The sequence below is a fragment of the Anarhichas minor genome, unplaced genomic scaffold, assembly GCF_050575085.1.
Source record: "Anarhichas minor isolate MPS153535 unplaced genomic scaffold, ASM5057508v1 ptg000002l, whole genome shotgun sequence".
In the NCBI taxonomy this organism is placed as follows: domain Eukaryota; kingdom Metazoa; phylum Chordata; class Actinopteri; order Perciformes; family Anarhichadidae; genus Anarhichas; species Anarhichas minor.
This window is the reverse complement of record NW_027466448.1, coordinates 9,191,603-9,211,875: the sequence shown is the minus strand read 5'-3', so window position 1 is coordinate 9,211,875 and position 20,273 is coordinate 9,191,603. Positions and strand designations below refer to the sequence as shown.

Here is a 20,273-nt window from a genome sequence, read left to right as displayed (position 1 = left end):
TAGTAAAGCCTGTAGATGGGAGAGAGAGAGAGGGAGGAAGTGAGAGAGAGGGAGAGAGGAAGAGAGAGATCATGATGACGTCCTTATTACAGGATTGTAGCATATGGGTGCAAGTCTGTGTGTGTGTGTGTGTGTGTGTGTGTGTGCGCACATGACATTGCTGTTTTCTACATCCTTGCAGGACAGGAGAGAGTTGGAGGATGAATACTGCCTCAGAAAAAGGGTTTGATATTCATGTCAACAATAGACCATGACAAAAAAAGATTTGCATTTTTTTTTTTTTTTTTTTATTCAGAAAAAAAGCAACTCAGAGGTCGAATTTTCCAATTGAAACAGTTGGAAAAGTCCGATTTCAAAAGACTTAATTCATCAGTGATTCATAGATTATAATCAGATAGTCTAAGATTCAACACGGACATTTATAACTAAAGTAAAGTTTTAGATTTAAATCAGAATCAAATTCTTTCATTATACAGTATGCTGCTCCTCTGGCACTCAGTTGCACTGTGAGGTTAAAGCCACCAGAGGGCACCTCCAAAGGTGGCTTACATTTCACATTTAAAAAAAACAGCTACTTTTACACTAGTTTTATGGACTAGTTATATATTTTAAGGTTTTTTCCAGAACTCTGGAAAATTGAGATTTCCCATTCTGGCAGAACAGCCTGTAAGTGAAGAGTGACGGACCGATGATTATGATGAAGGAGTTAAAAACACAAGAACATATATGCTTTACTTGCATTTCTTGAAACCTTTATTCAACACATCAAAATGGTAAAATATTGGACTCTTATACAGACAATAATTTAAATAAATACCATTAATTATCATTAACAAATGCAACAAGCAGTATCATCAAAGAAAGGCCTAGGGCTTCTTGACTTCTTCTGGAGTATTTTACATTTTTCTATCGATTACAGGGGAGGTTATGCTTAAATAAATGCAGTAATAATCAAATAAGCAAACAGCTAACAGTTGAAGATTATTTTCATTTGGCATCATCACAGTCATGAGTGAAAACTTTTCATTGTACAATCATTTTGCAAAGTGCTTTGTGACTATATGCCTCACAAAAAAGGGTTGAAAGTTTGTATTTTTCTCTCGCCGTCTGGAAGAAGATTTTAAAAAGACCCAAACGCATCCCCATATCATCATCAGAAATATATCTCTATGGCACTACATCAGGATGCTTGATATGGTCTTGGATAATGTTGGACCTTTACATTGCACTGTATAACTGTTTATTTTAAATACCATGGTGTAATTAATACAAAACCAGTTCACACAGCACAATGCAAATAAAATATTTAAACTCACCCCACTGGTGTGGCAAGTAGTTTTGAGTGATGTCCCGCCCACAAAATTAAAGTATTAATAGAAGAGGGATTTTCGAAGCTCTGTTTATTCAGAGGCTTGCTGGGTACAGTAGTAAGGCAGTCAGCACAGCCGCTCACATTTTAAAAATTGTCATGGTGAAAAACGTTGCTACGAGAGGGAGCTTCAGTCCATTGTCTTCAAGGTTTGTTGTCGTCATCACAGTGTGAATTGTTCCAGCTTCCAGCACACCTTCCCAATTCTAAAGTCTGCTTCCACTCATATGCAACACCTCAGAGAGTCACTTTTTTATTTAATTTTTTTAAAGCAAGCCATCTTGTTCAAAAACGGAGGGCAGGAGGGAGAAGTGGAAGGGCACAAACTTGACACCGGTCCCGTGGTAGAATTTGTTCTGAAACTCCACCCTGGAAATCAAGTGTTCAAGTGAGCGATTAGAGGCTCTTTAATGAAGGATAAGGAAGGTGAACGCAAACAGGAAATTGAATAAAGCAGAGCTGAGTCACGCTGAAAAAACAAAAATCAAATATCAACACATTTTTAACTCAATGTCTCAGTCTTAATAATGTCACTTTAAAGACTAGAACAGCCTTAATCACTGCCTTACAGAGTAGGAAAGACATTTATCAATTCATCGAGAAAATAATCGGCTGGTTACAATCGGTACAATGCCAAGTCTCATATCCCAGTATTAATATCATACTCCTGAACTAAAGAGTGATGTGATCATTCAGGCCGGCTGGTACAATGAGACTCACCAGTGAAGTCGGAGAGCGTGGAGGAACGCCGATAGGCCTTCCATGACTAGCAGGATGGACACGGTGAGCACGGCGAAGAGGCCGAACACGGGGACTAAAAACACCACCCCCACTCTGGTGGTGATCCTCAGACCCAGGCGCATCACCATGCCCCACAACACCTCTGACAGCTCTGAAAAGCAATACGAACACAAGGATGCACAAAGACACACAGAAATGAATTCATATCTAAAAAGGTGAAGAAATGCAAAGCAGTCGTTGTGCCCGCACTTACGGGCGTGAGCCAGGCTGAGAGCCCAGAGACGCAGGTACGATGCAGTGTTGGAGATGCAGCCCAGGCAGTACTCTATGGTGTGAATGGCCTGGTACAGGAGCACATCCGCAAAGTCAAACTGCAAAACAGGTCACAAAATATATATTAGATATTACACTTTATTCATACCGATTTTAAAACAGTATTCTGAAATTTATAAAAAGACAATGCAGGTGTTCACATGATAATAAATTAGCTCTATAAGTGAGACACATATTAGCACACAACTGCAGGCTTATAAGCAAGTTGTTGCAAAACCTGCGACGTGACAAAAATCAGCACACACACGGCAACAGTACAATGACCACAACCACTGCTCAGTAAATGCAGCCTCGCAAAGCAGTAAATATTAATATATTCTAATGTGCAAATACAGCGCATCATTAATGTCAGGTCATTTAGGTACTGGTGGATCTCTGACCTCTTTGGGAAGAGCTTCTCTGCTTGGCATTTCATCAAGTCCCTCCTCTTCATCATCATCATCATATGCCGGTGCTGTGGAGTTGTCATCCTCACTTACACGCCTCACTCTCTCATAACCCTGAGGTGAGACAACAACGTTGATCTTATTGACAAATAACCAAAAAAAACATATAAAATATATTTAAAATATGTCTGATCTCACGTACTCTGCGTCTGCGCAGGCCTTTGCCTCCACGGTACAGCCAGTACAAGTAAAGAGGTTTTCCTAACAGCATCACAGGTACTGACAGCATAGCTATCACGATTAAGAAAACTTGCAGCCCAGTCTGGGGAATCAAGAAAATGAGAAAATGTGTTAACGAGGATGAAAATGCATCCGGAGCTGATCGTGTTTCAGATAAACGTCGTCAAACACACACCTGTCCTGGGTAGAGAGGAGTGATATCCTTCCCCTGCATGACAAACATGTTAATGAAGTGGATCAGGATGCTGGGAGCCGCGCTGGAGTCTCGTACACCGAATGCCAACCACTTGTAGAGAATCATGAAGACCAGGTAGCCAAAGAGACAGAGGAGGAAGAGCAGCTCAGGAAGAAACAGCAGATAGACATTAAATTTCTGTCGGAAGTGCCTGAAGGGAGAGAACAAAGTATGGGAATAAAGAAAGTGATGAGCGAGTGGCTTTAATGATTGAACCCCTGAATGCCTATCAAAACAATACATTGTTTTTAAGCAATGATACATAAATGGTTAATCGCAAAAAATACACACACGTTCACATGCTCATGGACACCGATGGATGTATATTAATAAAAGTGATGTAAGGTTGCTGCCAGGGACTTATATCTCGAGTCACTCACAAGTGGTTGAAGACACTCAGCACCACTCCAAAGCTCATGTGGATTACCCCGATAATAACGGACATCTTCATCTTGTAGGAGTTGAGGAAGGACAGCCGGTTCACCGCCATGCTCCATATCTGATATTAAAAAGCATCTCAGTGAAAATGACAAGAAAATGAGTCGGTTCCATTCTGACAGTAATGTCTGAGTGCATTTACTCACAGGATCGATGCCGAATGGGTACGGCCCACTGAAAACACCGCTGATGTTGGGGTCTAACGTGAGCAAAGCATTTGTTTGGAGGGTTTTATTCCTGCCACGTAAAAAAAAAAGATATGTATTAAATAGAAAAATGTATTAAAACACATATTTACAGAAAAAATAAATAGAAAAAGTGTTTGTGAGAGTATTTTACTGCTAACTCACGTCCACTGCTGATTTGTAAACATGGCCTTGACGCTCCAGCCAGAGCCAAATATATTGAGCGACTTGGAGAAACAGTCATTGTAAATCAGCCCGGTGTAGATAGAGAAAAGCCCCATCATCAGGATGATGTAGCGGCCGCTGAAGAACGTCGTCCATATCTGAGATCAACAGAGACACAACTATCAGCCAAAACTAATTTACAATCATAAGTCTCTGCATTATGGATGAGGGGGAACAACCAAAGGGAACGGCTCATTCCCACCTCATTATCGGACCGTTTCTTCTTCTGCTTTTTCTCCGTCAGCACCATCCACAAGGCGAAGAGACTCATTATCATCCCGTGGCCGAGGTCGCCAAACATCACAGCAAACAGAAAGGGGAATGTGATGATGGTGTAGGGAGCTGCCAATTAAAGAGACAACAGCTTCAATGTACTCTGACCTTCTCCAAAGCAAACAAAAAGATAGTTTATAGTTTATTCTTTGCGTGACACAGTGGGAGTTCTTACCTGGGCTTACCTCGCGATAGTCCCCCACCCCATACGCCTCCACAATGCTCTGAAAGCCAGATGTGAACTTGTTGGTTCTTAACAAGGTGGGCGGAGTGTCAGTGCTCGGGATGCGGTTCACAAAGGACGGCACGGTGGCGTCGCCTTTTCTCTGTTCGAAAAAACAAAGACAAAAAATGTAAAGGACGATTCTGAAATGAGTAACCAGCGTTATATATTCACAGAAAACGACACATTGATGATGTTTGGAGCTCCCTTTGCTCACTCCTGTCTCTTGTCAATTATTCACAGGTTTTAGTGATTCTTTGACCAGGAAGCTTTTCTCTCGTACATTCTGGGTGAGACATTTTATCTGAAAGAAAAATCAGATATGCAGCCTGCAGCAGTAGGAGTTGCCAACACATACTGGACAGCAAGTGACAATAACTGCTAAACTACAACAACAACAAATGATACAGCCCATAACGAAACAAAAAAAAAAAACACGACAGATGGAGTTGGTTAGGAGAGGGAGTCATCCAAAAAGCCTAATGCCAGTATTAATGGGAAATAATTAAAATTGCCTCTTGGTGATACAATTTGAGTGCTTAACAGCTGATAACAGTGTCAAATCCATAAAGAGGCCAACACTGATTCTTATAACGAGCCCTAAATCTAAGTAACTATTAAAGCTACGCAATTTGTCAAATACTAATCGCAAACAGTATTTTGGCCTCCGCAAATAAATCTAACCTGATCAGCTGCAATAATATCGATGCCCTAATTTTCCTCACCGAGCCCTCTTCTAGCGCTCCCCGCAGGTTTGCCAGGTCACTGACGGGACACCACACCTCAGCAATCAGACACTTGTTGGTGACGTCGAAGCTGCAGAGGTTCAGGATGTGGTAGATTGCCTTCATCTTTTTCACCTGCACAACCCAGGTAAAGGCCGACTCCGAGGCCTTCTGCAGAACCTGCCTCAGGTAGTCCTCGGTGCGGTGCAGCACCTGGAGGAACACAGCGATCACTACACAAACTCAGTGAGAACGTGCGAGCGTGTTAAACGTCCGTCTTTATCGGTCTTACGTTGTTGAGGTCTTGGATGCGAGTCCTCAAGCTGTCCAACACATCTGCCCGCTCCTCATCGTTGTCAGGGTGCGGGTAAAGATGGCAGTGGTAACTGAGGACAGCAGAGACGGACATGTGCGCTGATAAAGAATACAGCGGGAATTTAAGCCCGTGAGTCATGCGGGTCATGTGATGATGGTGTTCTTACCAGTCACAGATTTTTTGTACTTTCTGTCCGATCTGGTCTCCCCAGAAAGAGATTAGAAACACAACATTTTTGCTGATCTCACCCTGAAACAACACAGATCAGGCAAGTTATCACTTCACAAAAAGCCATGAAGAAAAATGACTTTTACATGAATCCCGAGTTACAGTAACTCGCAAACGATCTTTGGCTGAATTCAGACATCAGCTGCGAAGAGCAGGGAACAGCTAGTTTTTCTTTTTTGTTAAATAACAAATAATAAACAGCAATTGTTGATTGATTACAACAAATGTTACAATATCTCTCTTGACCTCAATCCTGAAGTACGCAATTTTTACTCACAGTGTCGAGATCAGCGAGGTTCTCGTCCACCTCTGCGTAGCTGAGGATGGTGTAACCCTTACACACTCTCCACAACATGCGCTCAAAGGCCTCCACCTTCACCCGCTGGATGAGACCAGAAACAAACCTACAGCCAGAGAGAAATCAGGTTAGGTTCAAAGTTCATTTCTTAACGGTAGAACACATTATGACGTCCTGTCGTGTGGATGTAAATGAGACGTGTTGCAGCTCACCCCAGCTTGGCTCCGAGTCTTTGCATACCAGTGCACCCCGTCACCATGTCCGTCTCCACCGTGGGGAACTCTTCATACTGGGGACCAAGAGCCTCATGCGAATTATAAAAAGGAACATGTTTCATTCAGCTTACATTAACTGCTCATAAGGATTATTAAGACAAAGCCTATGTGAAAGCGCTGTTTATTCTCATAAAGGCCTGTCTTACATAGAGACACCATTGTTGCTCTTTGCTGTATTCCTTTTTAACACAGCAGGGTGCTTGTAACGGCTGCACTGGGACCGTGTCTTTAATTAAATTCGGCTCTAGTTTCATTTCTGTCACGCCGGCAAACAGAACACATCCGTGAGAAGAAAACAACGCACTGCTGGTGAGGTGAGAGGAGGCATATTGCCTTGAGATGCAAACAGAGTGGGACTGGAACAGAAGCGGTACGCGAGAGAGACGGTTGGAGACACACTTACTCTGGAGCGGCTGTGGATGAAGGTCCGTGTGATCTTCAGCATGTGTGTGTACTCGGTGAGCTCCAGGAGGTTCCTCTGCAGCTTCTCTTTGTTTCGGGTCACCTCGCTGAGCTCCATCTCCAGCCTCTGAAGCTGCTCCTGCACGTCACCACACATTGAACACCAGCTTAAGCCTGCACTCAGCAGCAAGTTGACTTCTTCAGTTAACTCAGGCAGACGAGAAGCAACATGAATACGACCGGCATCAGAAGACAGTCAAAATAAATATATATAAATTATCACTGTAGATAAAGATTGATTGATGGGGGGGGGTCGAACTATTAACTTAACAAAACTTGCATTGTTACATTAGCCAGACACAAAAAAAGTAAAATATATAATGTTTAAAAAACATAATTTTAGAATACCAGATAAAATGTAAAAGTAGCACTCAGTGGCAGAAATTATAGAATTGATAAATAATGAACGAAATAAGAACATAATGTATTAATATTTGACGTGTGGTGCATTTAAACATCATATCCTAGTTTCAGACACCTGGATGAATTCTTATCTCAGTTTTAATAAACTTCATTATGTTAAAAGGAGCACTGAAACCAGGATATTGTTGTAATTGAACAACTCGTCCAGGTTTCTTGTAATTTTCCACCATGTGTGCAGGTGAGTCCTCAACTCAGGTTATGTAGCAGTGGGTCAGAACAACAACACATATGACGATAAATGACGTAATGATGGGCTACGTGAATGTGAAAGTCTGATGTCAGGAATGCAGAGGATCAATTTTACTGTCTCATCTTCCATCACTGATGACTACACGGAGACGCTAAATCCAGGCAAGAGGTATCATCTACTAGAAGTCCCAACCTTTCTAAAGATACCGAATGAGTCAGGCTTAACTTGGAGAACAATCTAGAATATTTTCATTTGATGGATTGGTGCAGCACGAATCAGAGCGGAAGCAAGAGGATACAGTATATGTGCTACCGCCACACAGTGCGGAATAATAAATGATTTTTCCAACCATAGAGTTAAAGGAAGCTGGAGGTTAACAGATCTGGAGGAAGCGACGCAATGCATGCACTGCTGTCACTATCAAAAACCTGATTATTATTAGGATCTATACAGAGATAGGATAGCCAGGTTTCTCCATGTTCCACATATCTTGTATATATATTTCTATGCATATAAATGCACTCCATTAAACACGATGAAAAGTGTACAAAGAGGGTACTTTTACAGTAAAATGTGGCTGAAGTGACACTCACCATGATCTCAAGGGCTTGTCTGGCGAGAGGAGCAAGCGGGCTGTCATCCTCCTCTGGAACGGCTACACTAGTCTTTTGAATCTCCCTCAGCAGGTAGCCTGTCAAACAAATAAAAAATGCTGACAGTTTATTTCACGGTAATTATAACTGGAGTGTCAGACAAGCCGTCAGTTTGTTAAACACAACCAGCCATGAGTTGCTTACTTCCCCTGATGATGTGTGCTCAGCCAAGGCTACACCCACATGAACCACCCCCAGGTGCTCTCTTACCCAGAATCCTCTCCATCTCATCACATCTCTTGATTTCGCTGACGAAGCGCCGCTGGAATGAGCTGACACTTGGGTTGAGCTGAAACCAGAGGAAGCATCACAGGTCAGGTGAGCTGCAAGCTATACTGCATCAGTCCGTGCATGTGCAATAACGAGGTTCAACATGGCATCTTTACCAAGTTTTAGTCCGGCTCTAGCATTGTTAATTCTTGTTCATCATACTTTAAATACTGTAATAATACTCTCCAAGAGTCAAGTGCAATGTGGAGCAATTTGACTTTCAACCATTGTACAAATTGAACATGAAAAGTCAGTCATAATGCAGACATTCAGCTGGATGGATAAAGTCGAAGAACATTTGGGTCTATTTATAGGACCCCCCATCCCTCAAGCATGCATGCACCCAGAGAGAAAAGCACATGTAAGGCAGAATTAATTTATTCTCTATTAAAACAATACAGATAGGCTTTCTAAAATAATACATAAGCACACATACTTTTAAACCGGGGGGGGGGGGGGGGGGGGGGGGGGGGGAGAATAGATAGGCTACATTTAAAATAAAAGAGTGTTTGTGCATCATTTCTACTTACATCTCGAAACTCGACCAGCCCCAGCTCCCCGAGCTCACTGATGCAGTCATATTCAGAGCCGGACTGCAGAAACAATTGCGCCAAGCACATCTCCTCACTCCGAAACACCATCTTTATGTGCCAGACAGATCTCCTCCGCCGCCTATTAACCGGTGTGTAGCCTTATGACTGCTGGACAACGAGCCGTCGACTACGAGCGAATATAGGACATCACACAATGCGACGAGTCGGTGCGTGGCTTTAAACGCGTTAACCAATCAACGTCGCCCCGAGGATTAGTTATTGTCTATTAATAATGAAGGGACATTTTCCTCATTCTGGGTCCGGGTGTCGCTCCGCTTTGTCTCCGCGCAAAGCCCGTCTGCTTTCTATAAAATAAACAATAAGAAAACAAAGACAGAAACGTCCCTAATGCACCTTGTACATCGAGTCATCCTGTGGGCTCTTTACCTTGAACACCTGACATTACGGCGCAAAAAAACAACACACACACACGGAGACGACGCAACGCGGGGCCGCAAAGAAACGAGCAACAGGCGAACTATAAGATGAATCCTTCAACCCTCCATGCAGACAAGTGGGGCTGAAGGTAGCATCACACGTTATAAAAAGACAGTCAGAAATAGGCTACGGCCTTTATTCTCGCTACGTCGCGCCGGCAATCGACAGATTGCGTCTCCGGGTTGCCAGATATTGTCGCATCCTCCGCAATAATCGTTGATTCGTGAATTACAAAATGACTCGCGTGAAAGAGGTTTTATCTGACAGCCAAAGAGGAGAAATACAGTTCATACGATATCTGTAGAAACATGTTTGTTTGACGCTAATTTGGTGTCGAAACTTAACCTGCAGCTCTCACGCCCCGCTGTGCAAACAGCAGTTGTTTGAGGTAGCCTCAAGCCAAAATGTGCTAAACACAATAAAGCACACCAATAAGACAAGGACAGTGTTCAAAACTATGTGAACAGATGTAAAAAATGATTTTGTATTCCACAATGATCAAATATTTTTGAAGATATAGGCACATTATTTTATATAACATATTCTAGCCTCTACTTTTGTTTCTATATTATGTCGTAAATGTGTTATTCATTCACATTTTGCTCTTTTTTTGTGAATTAGCCCTAGAATAAACTTTCAGTAAATTCCTTTGTCTCGTTTGACACTGTGCTTGTAAATGACAAGTTTATCTTCTTCAAAAGGTGGTCTGCTCACAAACCTGGCAACCTGCGCATCTTCTAATTCTGTTCCATCACTGAAAGCGGACCGACCGTCTGCTCTTTGTGTGAAATCCTTTATTTAAGGTGTTTCAGAATGATGGGCTCAGTTTTGCTTTATAAGAGCAAATCTTCCCTCGTGATAAATTAGTACTGCACGTCTTAATAGACCTGCTGGCCACACGTAGGAGCAGCTTTTTGCTGACTCTTTAACTACGGGCTGTTTTACTGCTCGTATGACTCAACACAAAGGTAACTCAGGGTTTTGAAAAAGCTGGATTAAGTTCATTTTATTTTCATTAAATCAGGCTTTCATCTGAAGCATGTCACTGCTCGGTGTTCAATCTGTTGATTGGTCCTCTGTGGGTACAATCTCTACTGTATCAATCCTGCAGGTACACTCTCATATTACAGGGGGAAAGCAAATATTCACAATAACGGCAGACGTTTTTGTATCTACTGACTTTCATTTCTTCCCACAAATTAGGAGCACAGCAGTGGTCTACTTCAGGATAAGGATAAAGACGACTAGCGTGATAGATCCAGCATTAGTACCATTCTTGTGTACCCTTGAGCAAGGCCCTTAACCCTCAGCTGCTCCCTGGTGTGTTTGTGAAACCGCCTGATGTATTTTCCTTGATTTGCATGAATCCCTGGGCTACGTTTACATTTACATCCTGGTGCTGTGTGTCTGGATGAATTTCACCTGAAGAAAGTATAGAGGACCAAAATGTTGCCAAACAGTGTGCTGGATTTTTTTTGCATTCATGGTACGAATTCAGTTTAATTATAAAGTTGTCCAGAGAAGCACATAGTACTATACGATACTATTAGCTTGACTTTAAGTCCTCAGGCTATGGGCCAGCCTGTTGAGCTCCTGCGACAGCGCTGTAACTGTGTCCAGGATCCGTTGCTTGTCCTTCTCCTCCAATCGAGCTTCGCATCGCTGAGCAAATTTATCCGGATGCCACAGCGTTTGCTGCTTCCGGAGCATTTTACGAAACACCGGCACGTCCTTCCTGTCCACGCCGTGGAGCATCACATCCAGCATCTCCTGTACTGTTCCTCGGGGAGCGGGCCAGGGGATATCGCTGTAGCTCAGCTTCGTGACGCCGGACGAGGAGCCACCACTAAAAGTTGCAGCGCACCTTTCGTCGTACATGCGCTTCCTACCCTGCCGGGCCTCTTCCTCTTTGCGTGCCGCTCGTGCCAGATACTCTTCATGTTCCCTCTGCAGCCTCTCGTGCAGCTCCTTCTGGCTCTGCGCCTCCTGCTCTCGCTCTTGTTTACTCTTCTCCTTCTTTTTCCACCCGGAGGACGACGCTGCCAGTCTCTGAGCTTCGGCGTGCTTTTTATCGAAATATTCTTTTCTAATGCGGTCAGCCCAGTCCCCGAAGTCTTGCTCGTCATCGTCAACGGGAAGAAAATCGTCAGCTGTGTGAAAGAAGTACAGCCGTGTTATTTATGTAGGGTAAGTCAAAATAGAATTCTGCATTTAATAATGAGTTTAAATGTACCGTCATAGACGCCAAAGGTGTCGCAGAATTCATCCTCGCATTCACCAAACAGCTTTTCCATCCACTCCTTCTCAGGGTCTCTTTCAGACGGGCGGCTCATGTTTTCGGCAGTCTGAGGAATTTAAGGGAATTATGTGTGAATCTGATCAAACACTAACAAACAGATCAAATGTTACTCTGCTGACATCTGATGCAAAGGAATCACCCAAATTACACAAAGATGGTGCTCCCACCTTCCAGGCGGACGATGGTTTTGATTAATTTGTGTGCAATATGAAAATCAATGTACAGAGAACTGAAAGTTGCTTGAGAGAGATTTAATGATTAATCTGTCTTTCAACAAGAATACCTCTGACCCCTCACTGAGAGTTGATCATTATACCAAACTGAAATGAATGGAAAACAATGGCTCCCTGGGAGAGAAGTCGATCACTTTCACAGCTCTTTTCATCGTAAAACAGAGATATGTTTATTATTGTTAATTTCTATTTGATATTTATGATTCTTGACCTTTGTAATATTTGTTTTATTTTTCATTTACTATGTTTATTGTGAACGTTATACACAAAAATACCAAGTTAAAACCATGATAACTTGTTCAAATGTCATGTGATAACACAGAGAAAAAACGTTATTTAAACATAATAAACAAAAAGTGTGGATTCTTATTTTGTAAAACAAATAAACGATAAATCAATATATTAGATGCTGATCATGTTTCTGATGACCCACTAACTGATTAATAAACTAACTGTTCCAGCCCTTTCACTGTTAAATAACATGAAAAGTTGCTTTATGTTTTGGTTTAGGACACAATTATTACTCAAAATGATCACAAGCAGATTGATCTACAATGACAACTGTCATTAGTGGCAGACATTTCTTAATAATAGCTACTAAAATATAGTTTCTGACCACAACACTGATCCTTAACTAAAGGTCTAACTCACCTTTTTCTGTTTCCTCCAGTTCAGTAGATCTTGAGGTGTGACTCCAGCGCTGTTTGGGTTATTCAAAGCCTCTGGACAGCTGTTTTTGAGCGGCTCAACCAGGTCTTCATACGCTGTGGGGGAAACAACAACAAAAAGCAAAGATATGACAAATGGCGGCCAACGTTTATAATTCAACAACAGCTCCTTTACGCGTCTCTCCTTACCTGATTTCCCGTGTTTAAGAGCCCTGTTGACCGCGTTGTGTAGCGCCGTGTCTCCTTTACGGTCCTTCCGGAGAACATCGGCTCCGTGTTTGAGCAGCAGCCGAAGAGCAGCGTCGTCTCCCAGGCAGCAGGCCAGGTGCAGCGGGCTCCTCTCCCTCTTGCCCTGGGAGAAGTTCACGTCCAGGTCCCGGTGCTTCCGCAGGTACGACTTCAGCTTCAGCAAGTCGCCCTCCTCCACGTATTTCCACACCCGCTTCTGTTTGCGAGACAACATGCGGACTAAACACGGACCAGACTGTGAAACAAAGCAGGTTAATTTGACTTGTGGTGGGTTGAGTTAGCTTCGGTTAGCATCTGAAGGGCCAACGGCTAACCCGGTCCTGCTCCTTAATAACTCCGAAGGTAGCAGCAGCTCGGATCTCAAAGTTCCGGGGACAGAATGTTTCCAGTGTTGCCACTAGATGTCAGTATTTGACTATCTTTATAAATCAGTCATCAATTGATAAAGTGAACCTATGTTACCACTTTTATTGACTCACCAGCACACACCAGCTAGAGAGGATGCCCCGAAATACAACTTGTATTCCTTCCTTCTCTTTCTGATAGGAAAACAAAGACCCGCTATTCATCCTATGAAATGTGGCTGACAGAAAACTGGAACAACAGTGATGTTCTTCATACTTTCAGGGCTCTGTTGCTATCTTCTACATGGCTAATGACTCGGCATTCATAAGCCCTGCCTGGTGTTTTTGGGTTCCTGTGCCTCAGCCTCCTTTCAACATGCCACCTGTCAGGAAAATGTCATGCAGAGAGGTCCTCTGTGTGTGTGTATGTGGGTTTATACATCAGTGGTGTAGAAGTATTTCAATTGACCCTTTTTTTCCCCTTAACATGTACATATAACTTACAGTAATACAATCTTGTACAGTTCTTTGTAAAATTCTAACATTTCATTATGAACTGCTACACGATGTGTTATGACTCGGTGTGTGGGAGTGTAGTAAAGTGTTAAACTGTTACAGCTGTCTGAAATCTGACAGAAATTGTCACTCTGTAGACTAGAGCTTGAGTCCTACACTTACTTCTATTTCAATAGGTGTCTATAACTTTAGTCTAAGGCCTTAACCGTTGGTGCTACATCACCTTGTCCAGCTGTAATGAGTTTGAATACTTCGAAAATATTCTCAACTTAAAAGATTTACTTGAATTTGTGGGAAGTAGAAGGAATTCATTTCTACTAATAGTTTTTTTTCTTTGTTTATTTAAAGCAGTTTTTCAATATGTCTTAGATTAGAACATCTTTGGATGGGAAATTGAGGTTAAACGTTTTATTTGGTTAATACAAAGTCTTTTGAGCCACAATCCACAGTGCAAACGCATCAACGTGATTAAATCATGTATGTAGTGTGGATTGTTCTACTGAGACCTTCAAGGTGTGGCTGCGATAACAGAGGACAGTTTGCATTATGTTTGCATCGCTGACACAAGTCTAGAAAAATCACTGCAGTCTAATCTGTTGCAAGATTAAAGCCACAGTCTGACATTGTCAGCTGCACTGCAGTTACTTCCTGAATCAATGAAGACTGGCGTTGTCCTTGTGTAATTTCTTGCTGACATGTGCAGCTATCTTTACCTGTGATGCTTCAATCAGTGCAGCTGAGCCTCTGAACTGGCTCGGTCCTGCTGCAGATGACAGGGCATCCATTTAGGCCCGAGGGAGGGAAGGATGCACAATGGAGAGGATAGAGGAGGGAATGAAGGGACACTTTGTGCCCTGTGAAGAGGATGATCTTCTCTGAGACCCACATAACCCGAGATCCGGAGTCACCCAAAGCTTGGGCACTTCCGCTCTTTTCTGCCGTCGGAAACGACGTGTCTCCACTAACGATGGCCGTCTTGTGTGAACGCCTTTGAAATGCCTGACATCTCAGGAGAGACGGAGCGAGAGCAGAGAGTGAGGGAGAAAGAGACTTCTGATTTCTCACTTCAGGTGTTTGAGTCACATGTTTGCCACTATGCTGTGCTTTAAGCTTTATTGTCCTTTTTTTTTCTTCTATAGCTCCCATTTGTCACACAGAGTCTGAAGCAAGCACCCTTGTCCTCCAAGACCCCAGACGGAGCATGCATCTCTATCTATCTCACAGAGGGCCCTTAAAAGCAGAGACATGCTTCTGAAAGACAGGATATCCCCGGTCAGGAACCCCTACCTCTCTTTTCCTGCCTGGCCTGCTGACTCCTATCCTGTCCGTGAGGTCTGTCGTCCTCCTGGGATGGTGTAGGGAGGAGCGCTGCAGGGACCGGGCGGCAGGAAGCTGAGGGTCCTCCAAGACGCCCCGGGGGTCAGCATCTCATCCTACCACACTGTGGTCAGACCAGCCTTCAGGTCCGGTCCGCTGGCTGTGCTGCTCAGCCACCATTGTGGAAGGAGGAAGGTGGAGAAAAGAGTGCACACTTCCTCTGTCTAATTTCTGCATGACCTGGTTTATTTGGTTGTGATTTATGACAGCTGAACATATGCTGCTGAGATACAGGAGGTCTGGCTGCAAGTCTGATTTGAAACAACACAAAGGCTATTGTCACCCATTGATATAACAACGAATGAGTGAGTGAGCACCCCTATAGAAACTCGTCCTTCTCACCTTTGCCTTTAGTTTCAGTTGATATGCATGACCTGCAAACGGACACTGTCCAGTCTGGTGTCTGCATTGCGCTGTGTTTATAGATCACCTCCTTGGACAGAGAGGATTGTTTCACATCGCTCCGTCCAGACTTAAAGGGTCAGTTTAGGAAATAAAAAACGAACAAAACAAACCCAGCAAACATATTTTATAACTTACCCCCCAGTTGTATCTGACTCAATGCATTTCATTTACGCACATCTTGCACATATTATTTATTCTGTGAACTTTTATAGATTCTTCAGTAAATATTTTGCACATTCCACCTTCTTCCTTTCAAACACAGTACACCTCTTTTCACTTGAAAAACTATATCCTTTTTAAAATACTTATTTATTGTACATTTTTCTATTTCTATTATATTATGATTCTTGACTTGTGCAGTACTTGCTTTGTATTTTTATTTTCTATGACTGTTTATTGTCATTCTTGGCAAATTCCTTGAAAACCTATTTGACAACAAATCAAATTCTGATGTGGTTTTGTTTTGAAAAGTGTGGACTGACGCTTCAACTGGTTTCTTCATTTCCACTGGAGACAGAGCAAATAATGAGAACCAAGTGTGATGTAAATATACAAATATAGAGAGATTTGTGTTGTAATAAGCATTTAGTAAGACTGTTGTGTCAGGCGTTAACTGTGGTGTCTACAAGACACTATTATGGACATAATTAGTGCTTTGAGTTTGTTAACTTTTGACATTTAATGAAGCTTTGATTGTTCTTCTCAGCAGTGTCTTCAGACAGCAGTGGTGCTCGTCTTTGCACAGACAGAACTACTGTGGCCTCCTTGCAGAAAATACCAATACAACATTGTTTCAGTCACATTATCAATACAGAGAACAATGCCTTGTCTTTATATAGTTCTTGGCTGTAAAGGCTCAATTATAATTTAACAGTGAATGCATTTTTTCCAAGAAAGCAAGAAAGAAAAGGAGAATGAAGACTTTATACCCACGGGATTCCCCGCGGCAAGCCTACTTCCAGCGAGGACACACTCATTTTTCACACTCTGTTATTACAGAGGAATGAAAACATTTGCGTAATCATCTCTGAATGTCATCTCAGACAAACACCCAGCCTAGAGAGAATCAAAAGGCTTAAATCCCATTTTCTCTTGCACTTTGTTGTCGAGCTTTGGTTGAGTTCATGCCATGAAATACTGGTAACATGATCCACATTAGCTTCATAACATTTGAAAACCCATGTCAATAATCTATCCGGATTATCTTTCATGCCAGGCTTTGACTTTGACACCGACAGGTGGAGGATAATGTGAGAAGTCGTCCTGTAAAAAACTACTGCTGCATGGAATTTAAAATTGTGCCGTGCGCTGTTTCACCAATAAAACATGTTGCACAGACTCTCCAGCGCATTGGATTGTGCCACTAATTAAATTACTGTTGTTTCATGCAACACATTTCCAGGAAATTCCTCATCTTCTGTAGACTAAATCAAGATATATTAAATAAAGATTGTGTAAAGTCTGTGTTTGTGTCTTGGCTCAGATGAGATTATAGAGCTGAGACAGCGATGAAGGAGACGGAGTGAATGTCGCTGCAGCTGCTGGATTTCTTTTCTCCTACAATGACAAGGAAGCTTTCAGATTTCACCTGGGACATTTAGGACGCAGATTACTTTTGTCCATCGGCTTTTGTCACATTTACTGAACCTTTACCAAACCCTAACTTAACGGCACACTGTAGCGAACTGTAATTGTAGGTGATTACAACTAAGCGTCTCTGTCAAAGGTAATACACAGGGGCAGATAGTGGAGTCCCACCACAAATTAGTAACCGAGGATTAGTTCAATCCCTCTGTCTCCCTGCTGTTGCTGATTACATCCTGTAAAAAGCTCTTTACAGTCAACATTGTTGAATTCTAATATAAAGCTCAGCAAGCTGTTGTGTGTGTGTTTGCTAAAACCAAGACATTCAGCTATGCTTAATTATGATGAACTAACAACACAGGGACACATTCAGGGGTATACTGGGATGTTGAAACGGGAAAAAAGAACCCTAATTTTGTGGTAATTAACCCTCGAGACTTAAACTTCTCTGGAACAAAGCCAAATGTCTGGTGGTTGATCCAATTTAGGAACTTTTGTTCTCACTGTTTGTGTGAGCGAATTGTAAGGAGGAGAAGAAACAAACATGCCGGAGGAGAGGAACAGAAGTCAAACTTGCATTTCCTCCAGACACATGCTTTGATTTCGGCCCTGCGAAACACAATAGGAGGGAGACTGCCTGCCCTCAGCAATGCAGTAACAGGAAGAAGCACATTCACTGGATAGGAGAAAATACATTCCAGCGAGACATAACAAGCTATCACAAGGGACAGAGGGAGACAGAATGTTTGTTTTTTCAAAGCACTTTTTTTAATTACAAATCATAAACAATCAATTCAAAATGACGTGCATTCACAAAATGCTTATTTGTCAGGAACAAAGTAGTCATTGCCATTCTGACGCTCAGTAAACAAACTCATTCCTTCACATACACACACACACACACAGTCACACGACCGCAGACTGTCAGAGCAGTCACCTTTTAATTGGGCCTTCTAACAGCCTGAAAATATTTGTCAGCTGCCATCTGTCTGTCTGTCTGGGATTCCCCCCCCCCCCCCCCCCTCCCTCCCCTCCCACTATCCCCGCCCCTCCTCACAACACTCTTATCAGACTCCAACACCTCTTACCACCTGACACACCCTTTCTACACATAAACACACACATGCGTAACACTGCTGGCTGTGATGCAGCATATCACAGTTTGAGTCGGAGAGTGGGGTAGTCTGGTTGATAACACACCTCGAGTGCTGAAAAATGAAAACAAGAACAGCCGGGGCAAATGAGTGACTTGACGACAGGATTGCGGAGTTCAAAAGCTCAGTATTTTTGCATAAAAGTCCACAGGAGAACCACACAAGCATGTGTTCCATTTATAATACATTCCACTTTTTCAAAAAGTCTGGCTTATGCTTGGTCCCTTGTAGTAAATAGTTCAGTTTCGCACCCTCTGCTCCTGAAAGTGAGGCTGGAGTTTGAGTGTGGTCAGACCCCAAAACCACAAGCCTGACTGTCGTCTTCAGGCAAATGGCCACAGTAGTCCACAGAGTCAGAGAGGAGCAAAGGTGACACTCCGAAACGGACACGAGGACCTGATCCGTGAGCAAGCACCCAGCGCTGTTTTGATTTACCTGCTTTATTCTGCATTGTTCACCTCTTCCCCAGCATGCATCTGGGCCCTCAGCTGTCGTCACACCTTGGTGGCCAGAGACTGAGTCTCTGTCTTCTGAGAGGACAGGGAGCTGGCGGGACTCGCGTGCAAGGACTTCTTGAGGTTGAGCAGGCACAGGCACTGGGATCTGAAGCGCAGGTCGAAGAAGGCATATAGAAAGGGGTTGAGGCAGCTGTTGACGTAGGCCAGGCAGGTGGCGTAGGGGTGAGCCAGCAGCAGGAAGCGCAGGAAACTGCAAGTGGTGGGAAACAACTCCAGATAGGAGAGGGCATCAGCGCTCTTCACAATGTGGAAGGGCGTCCAGCAGGCGGCGAACACCACCACCAGCGTGGTGATGATCTTCAGCAGCCTCCTCTTACGTTGGTCCTCTTTGCGCAGAGTGTTGAAGTGGCGGGTCACGGTGCAGCCGATGAAGCCGTAGCACACCATCATCGCCAAGAAAGGCAGGAGAAAGCCCAGAACTGAGGAGGACATGCCGAGACCAGCGTTCCACAGGCTCTCTTGAGCTTTCCGTGTCATCACCAGGCTGAAGTCCATGGCGCAGGACGTGCTGTTGCTGGTTGGATCATATATAGTGGTGCGAAAGACCAGAGTCGGGGCAGCCAGGACACCAGACAGCAGCCAGATGGCTGTCAGGCAGGCTTGCATGTGGCCACGGGTGCGCAGCTGGGTGCTGGACAAGGAGTGGACGATGGCCAGGTAGCGGTCGAAGCTCATGCAGGTGAGGCAGAAGACACTGGCGTACATGTTGAGCAGGACCACGTAGCTGCTGATCTTACACAGGGCCACCCCAAAGGGCCAGTGGTAGCCCATGGCGGTGTAAACGGCCCACAGAGGCAGAGTGATCACAAAGGTGAGGTCAGCCAGGGCCAGGTTGCCGATGTAGACGTCAGCTGCACGCCGCTTACCCTGTGCCCTCCACACGGTGAAGATCACCACCCCGTTTCCGGAGAGGCCGAGGATGAAAATAAGCATGTACAGCACGGGGATGACGGAGTATGACGGCGTCCACTCAGAATAGTCACACATGGTGGAGTTTTCGGCATCCTCGTAGTCGTAGTAGTCATAAGCTTCAGTTGGCTCCATCTTTGTTTTTTGTTATTATCCTGTTTTTTAAGCAAAGGAGCAATCTGTTCGGTGCAGATAGATCCGCAATAGTTATCAGCACTCTGATGTCTATCGCAACATGTGAAACCTGCCCACCCTTATATACCCTCCAGCCAGACTTGTACCCTCCCAGCACGCCCCTCCTCCCCTCCCCTCCCACTGCCCTCCTCCTCTCTGCTCTGAAGAACACACTCTCTCACTGCGTACACGCCCACCTCTCTCTCCATTCATTTTTGTTTGTATACAACATAATGCATAGGGGAGTCCCTTTAATGTATGTAATATAAGTTGAAAATGCTAGTATTTTTTTGCCGATAATACTAATAGTTTTTCCCTCACATT

General features: G+C 43.6%; 3 protein-coding genes and 1 long non-coding RNA gene across 4 annotated transcripts; 1 reads left to right on the top strand and 3 right to left on the bottom strand.

The window, feature by feature from the left end:
• Nucleotides 1-677: 677 nt before the first annotated feature.
• Nucleotides 678-9,290, bottom strand: atp6v0a2a (ATPase H+ transporting V0 subunit a2a). Its single transcript, XM_076089262.1, has 20 exons — nt 9,019-9,290; nt 8,429-8,507; nt 8,159-8,256; nt 6,888-7,031; nt 6,428-6,519; nt 6,195-6,321; nt 5,856-5,938; nt 5,666-5,759; nt 5,374-5,586; nt 4,601-4,751; nt 4,355-4,494; nt 4,093-4,250; nt 3,889-3,979; nt 3,685-3,803; nt 3,245-3,455; nt 3,032-3,151; nt 2,824-2,943; nt 2,364-2,481; nt 2,090-2,261; nt 678-1,738 (listed from the first exon to the last, which is right to left on the bottom strand). Exons 1-20 carry the CDS (start codon nt 9,127-9,129, stop codon nt 1,636-1,638), a joined length of 2,544 nt encoding a protein of 847 aa, XP_075945377.1. The 5' UTR covers nt 9,130-9,290; the 3' UTR covers nt 678-1,635.
• Nucleotides 9,291-10,498: 1,208 nt separating this feature from the next.
• On the bottom strand, nt 10,499-13,375 carry nfkbil1 (nuclear factor of kappa light polypeptide gene enhancer in B-cells inhibitor-like 1). Its single transcript, XM_076089221.1, has 4 exons — nt 12,909-13,375; nt 12,703-12,815; nt 11,753-11,864; nt 10,499-11,669 (listed from the first exon to the last, which is right to left on the bottom strand). The coding sequence occupies exons 1-4, from the start codon at nt 13,180-13,182 to the stop codon at nt 11,077-11,079; spliced, it is 1,092 nt and encodes a 363-aa protein (XP_075945336.1). The 5' UTR covers nt 13,183-13,375; the 3' UTR covers nt 10,499-11,076.
• Nucleotides 12,777-15,961, top strand: LOC142947570 (uncharacterized). The gene is made up of 2 exons (XR_012953378.1): nt 12,777-14,862; nt 14,968-15,961. It is a non-coding gene; the product is annotated as an uncharacterized LOC142947570 (long non-coding RNA).
• Nucleotides 15,962-17,939: 1,978 nt separating this feature from the next.
• On the bottom strand, nt 17,940-20,019 carry LOC142947559 (apelin receptor B-like). The gene has a single exon (XM_076089232.1). The coding sequence runs from the start codon at nt 19,908-19,910 to the stop codon at nt 18,843-18,845; it is 1,068 nt and encodes a 355-aa protein (XP_075945347.1). The 5' UTR covers nt 19,911-20,019; the 3' UTR covers nt 17,940-18,842.
• Between the last annotated feature and the right edge of the window lie 254 nt (nt 20,020-20,273).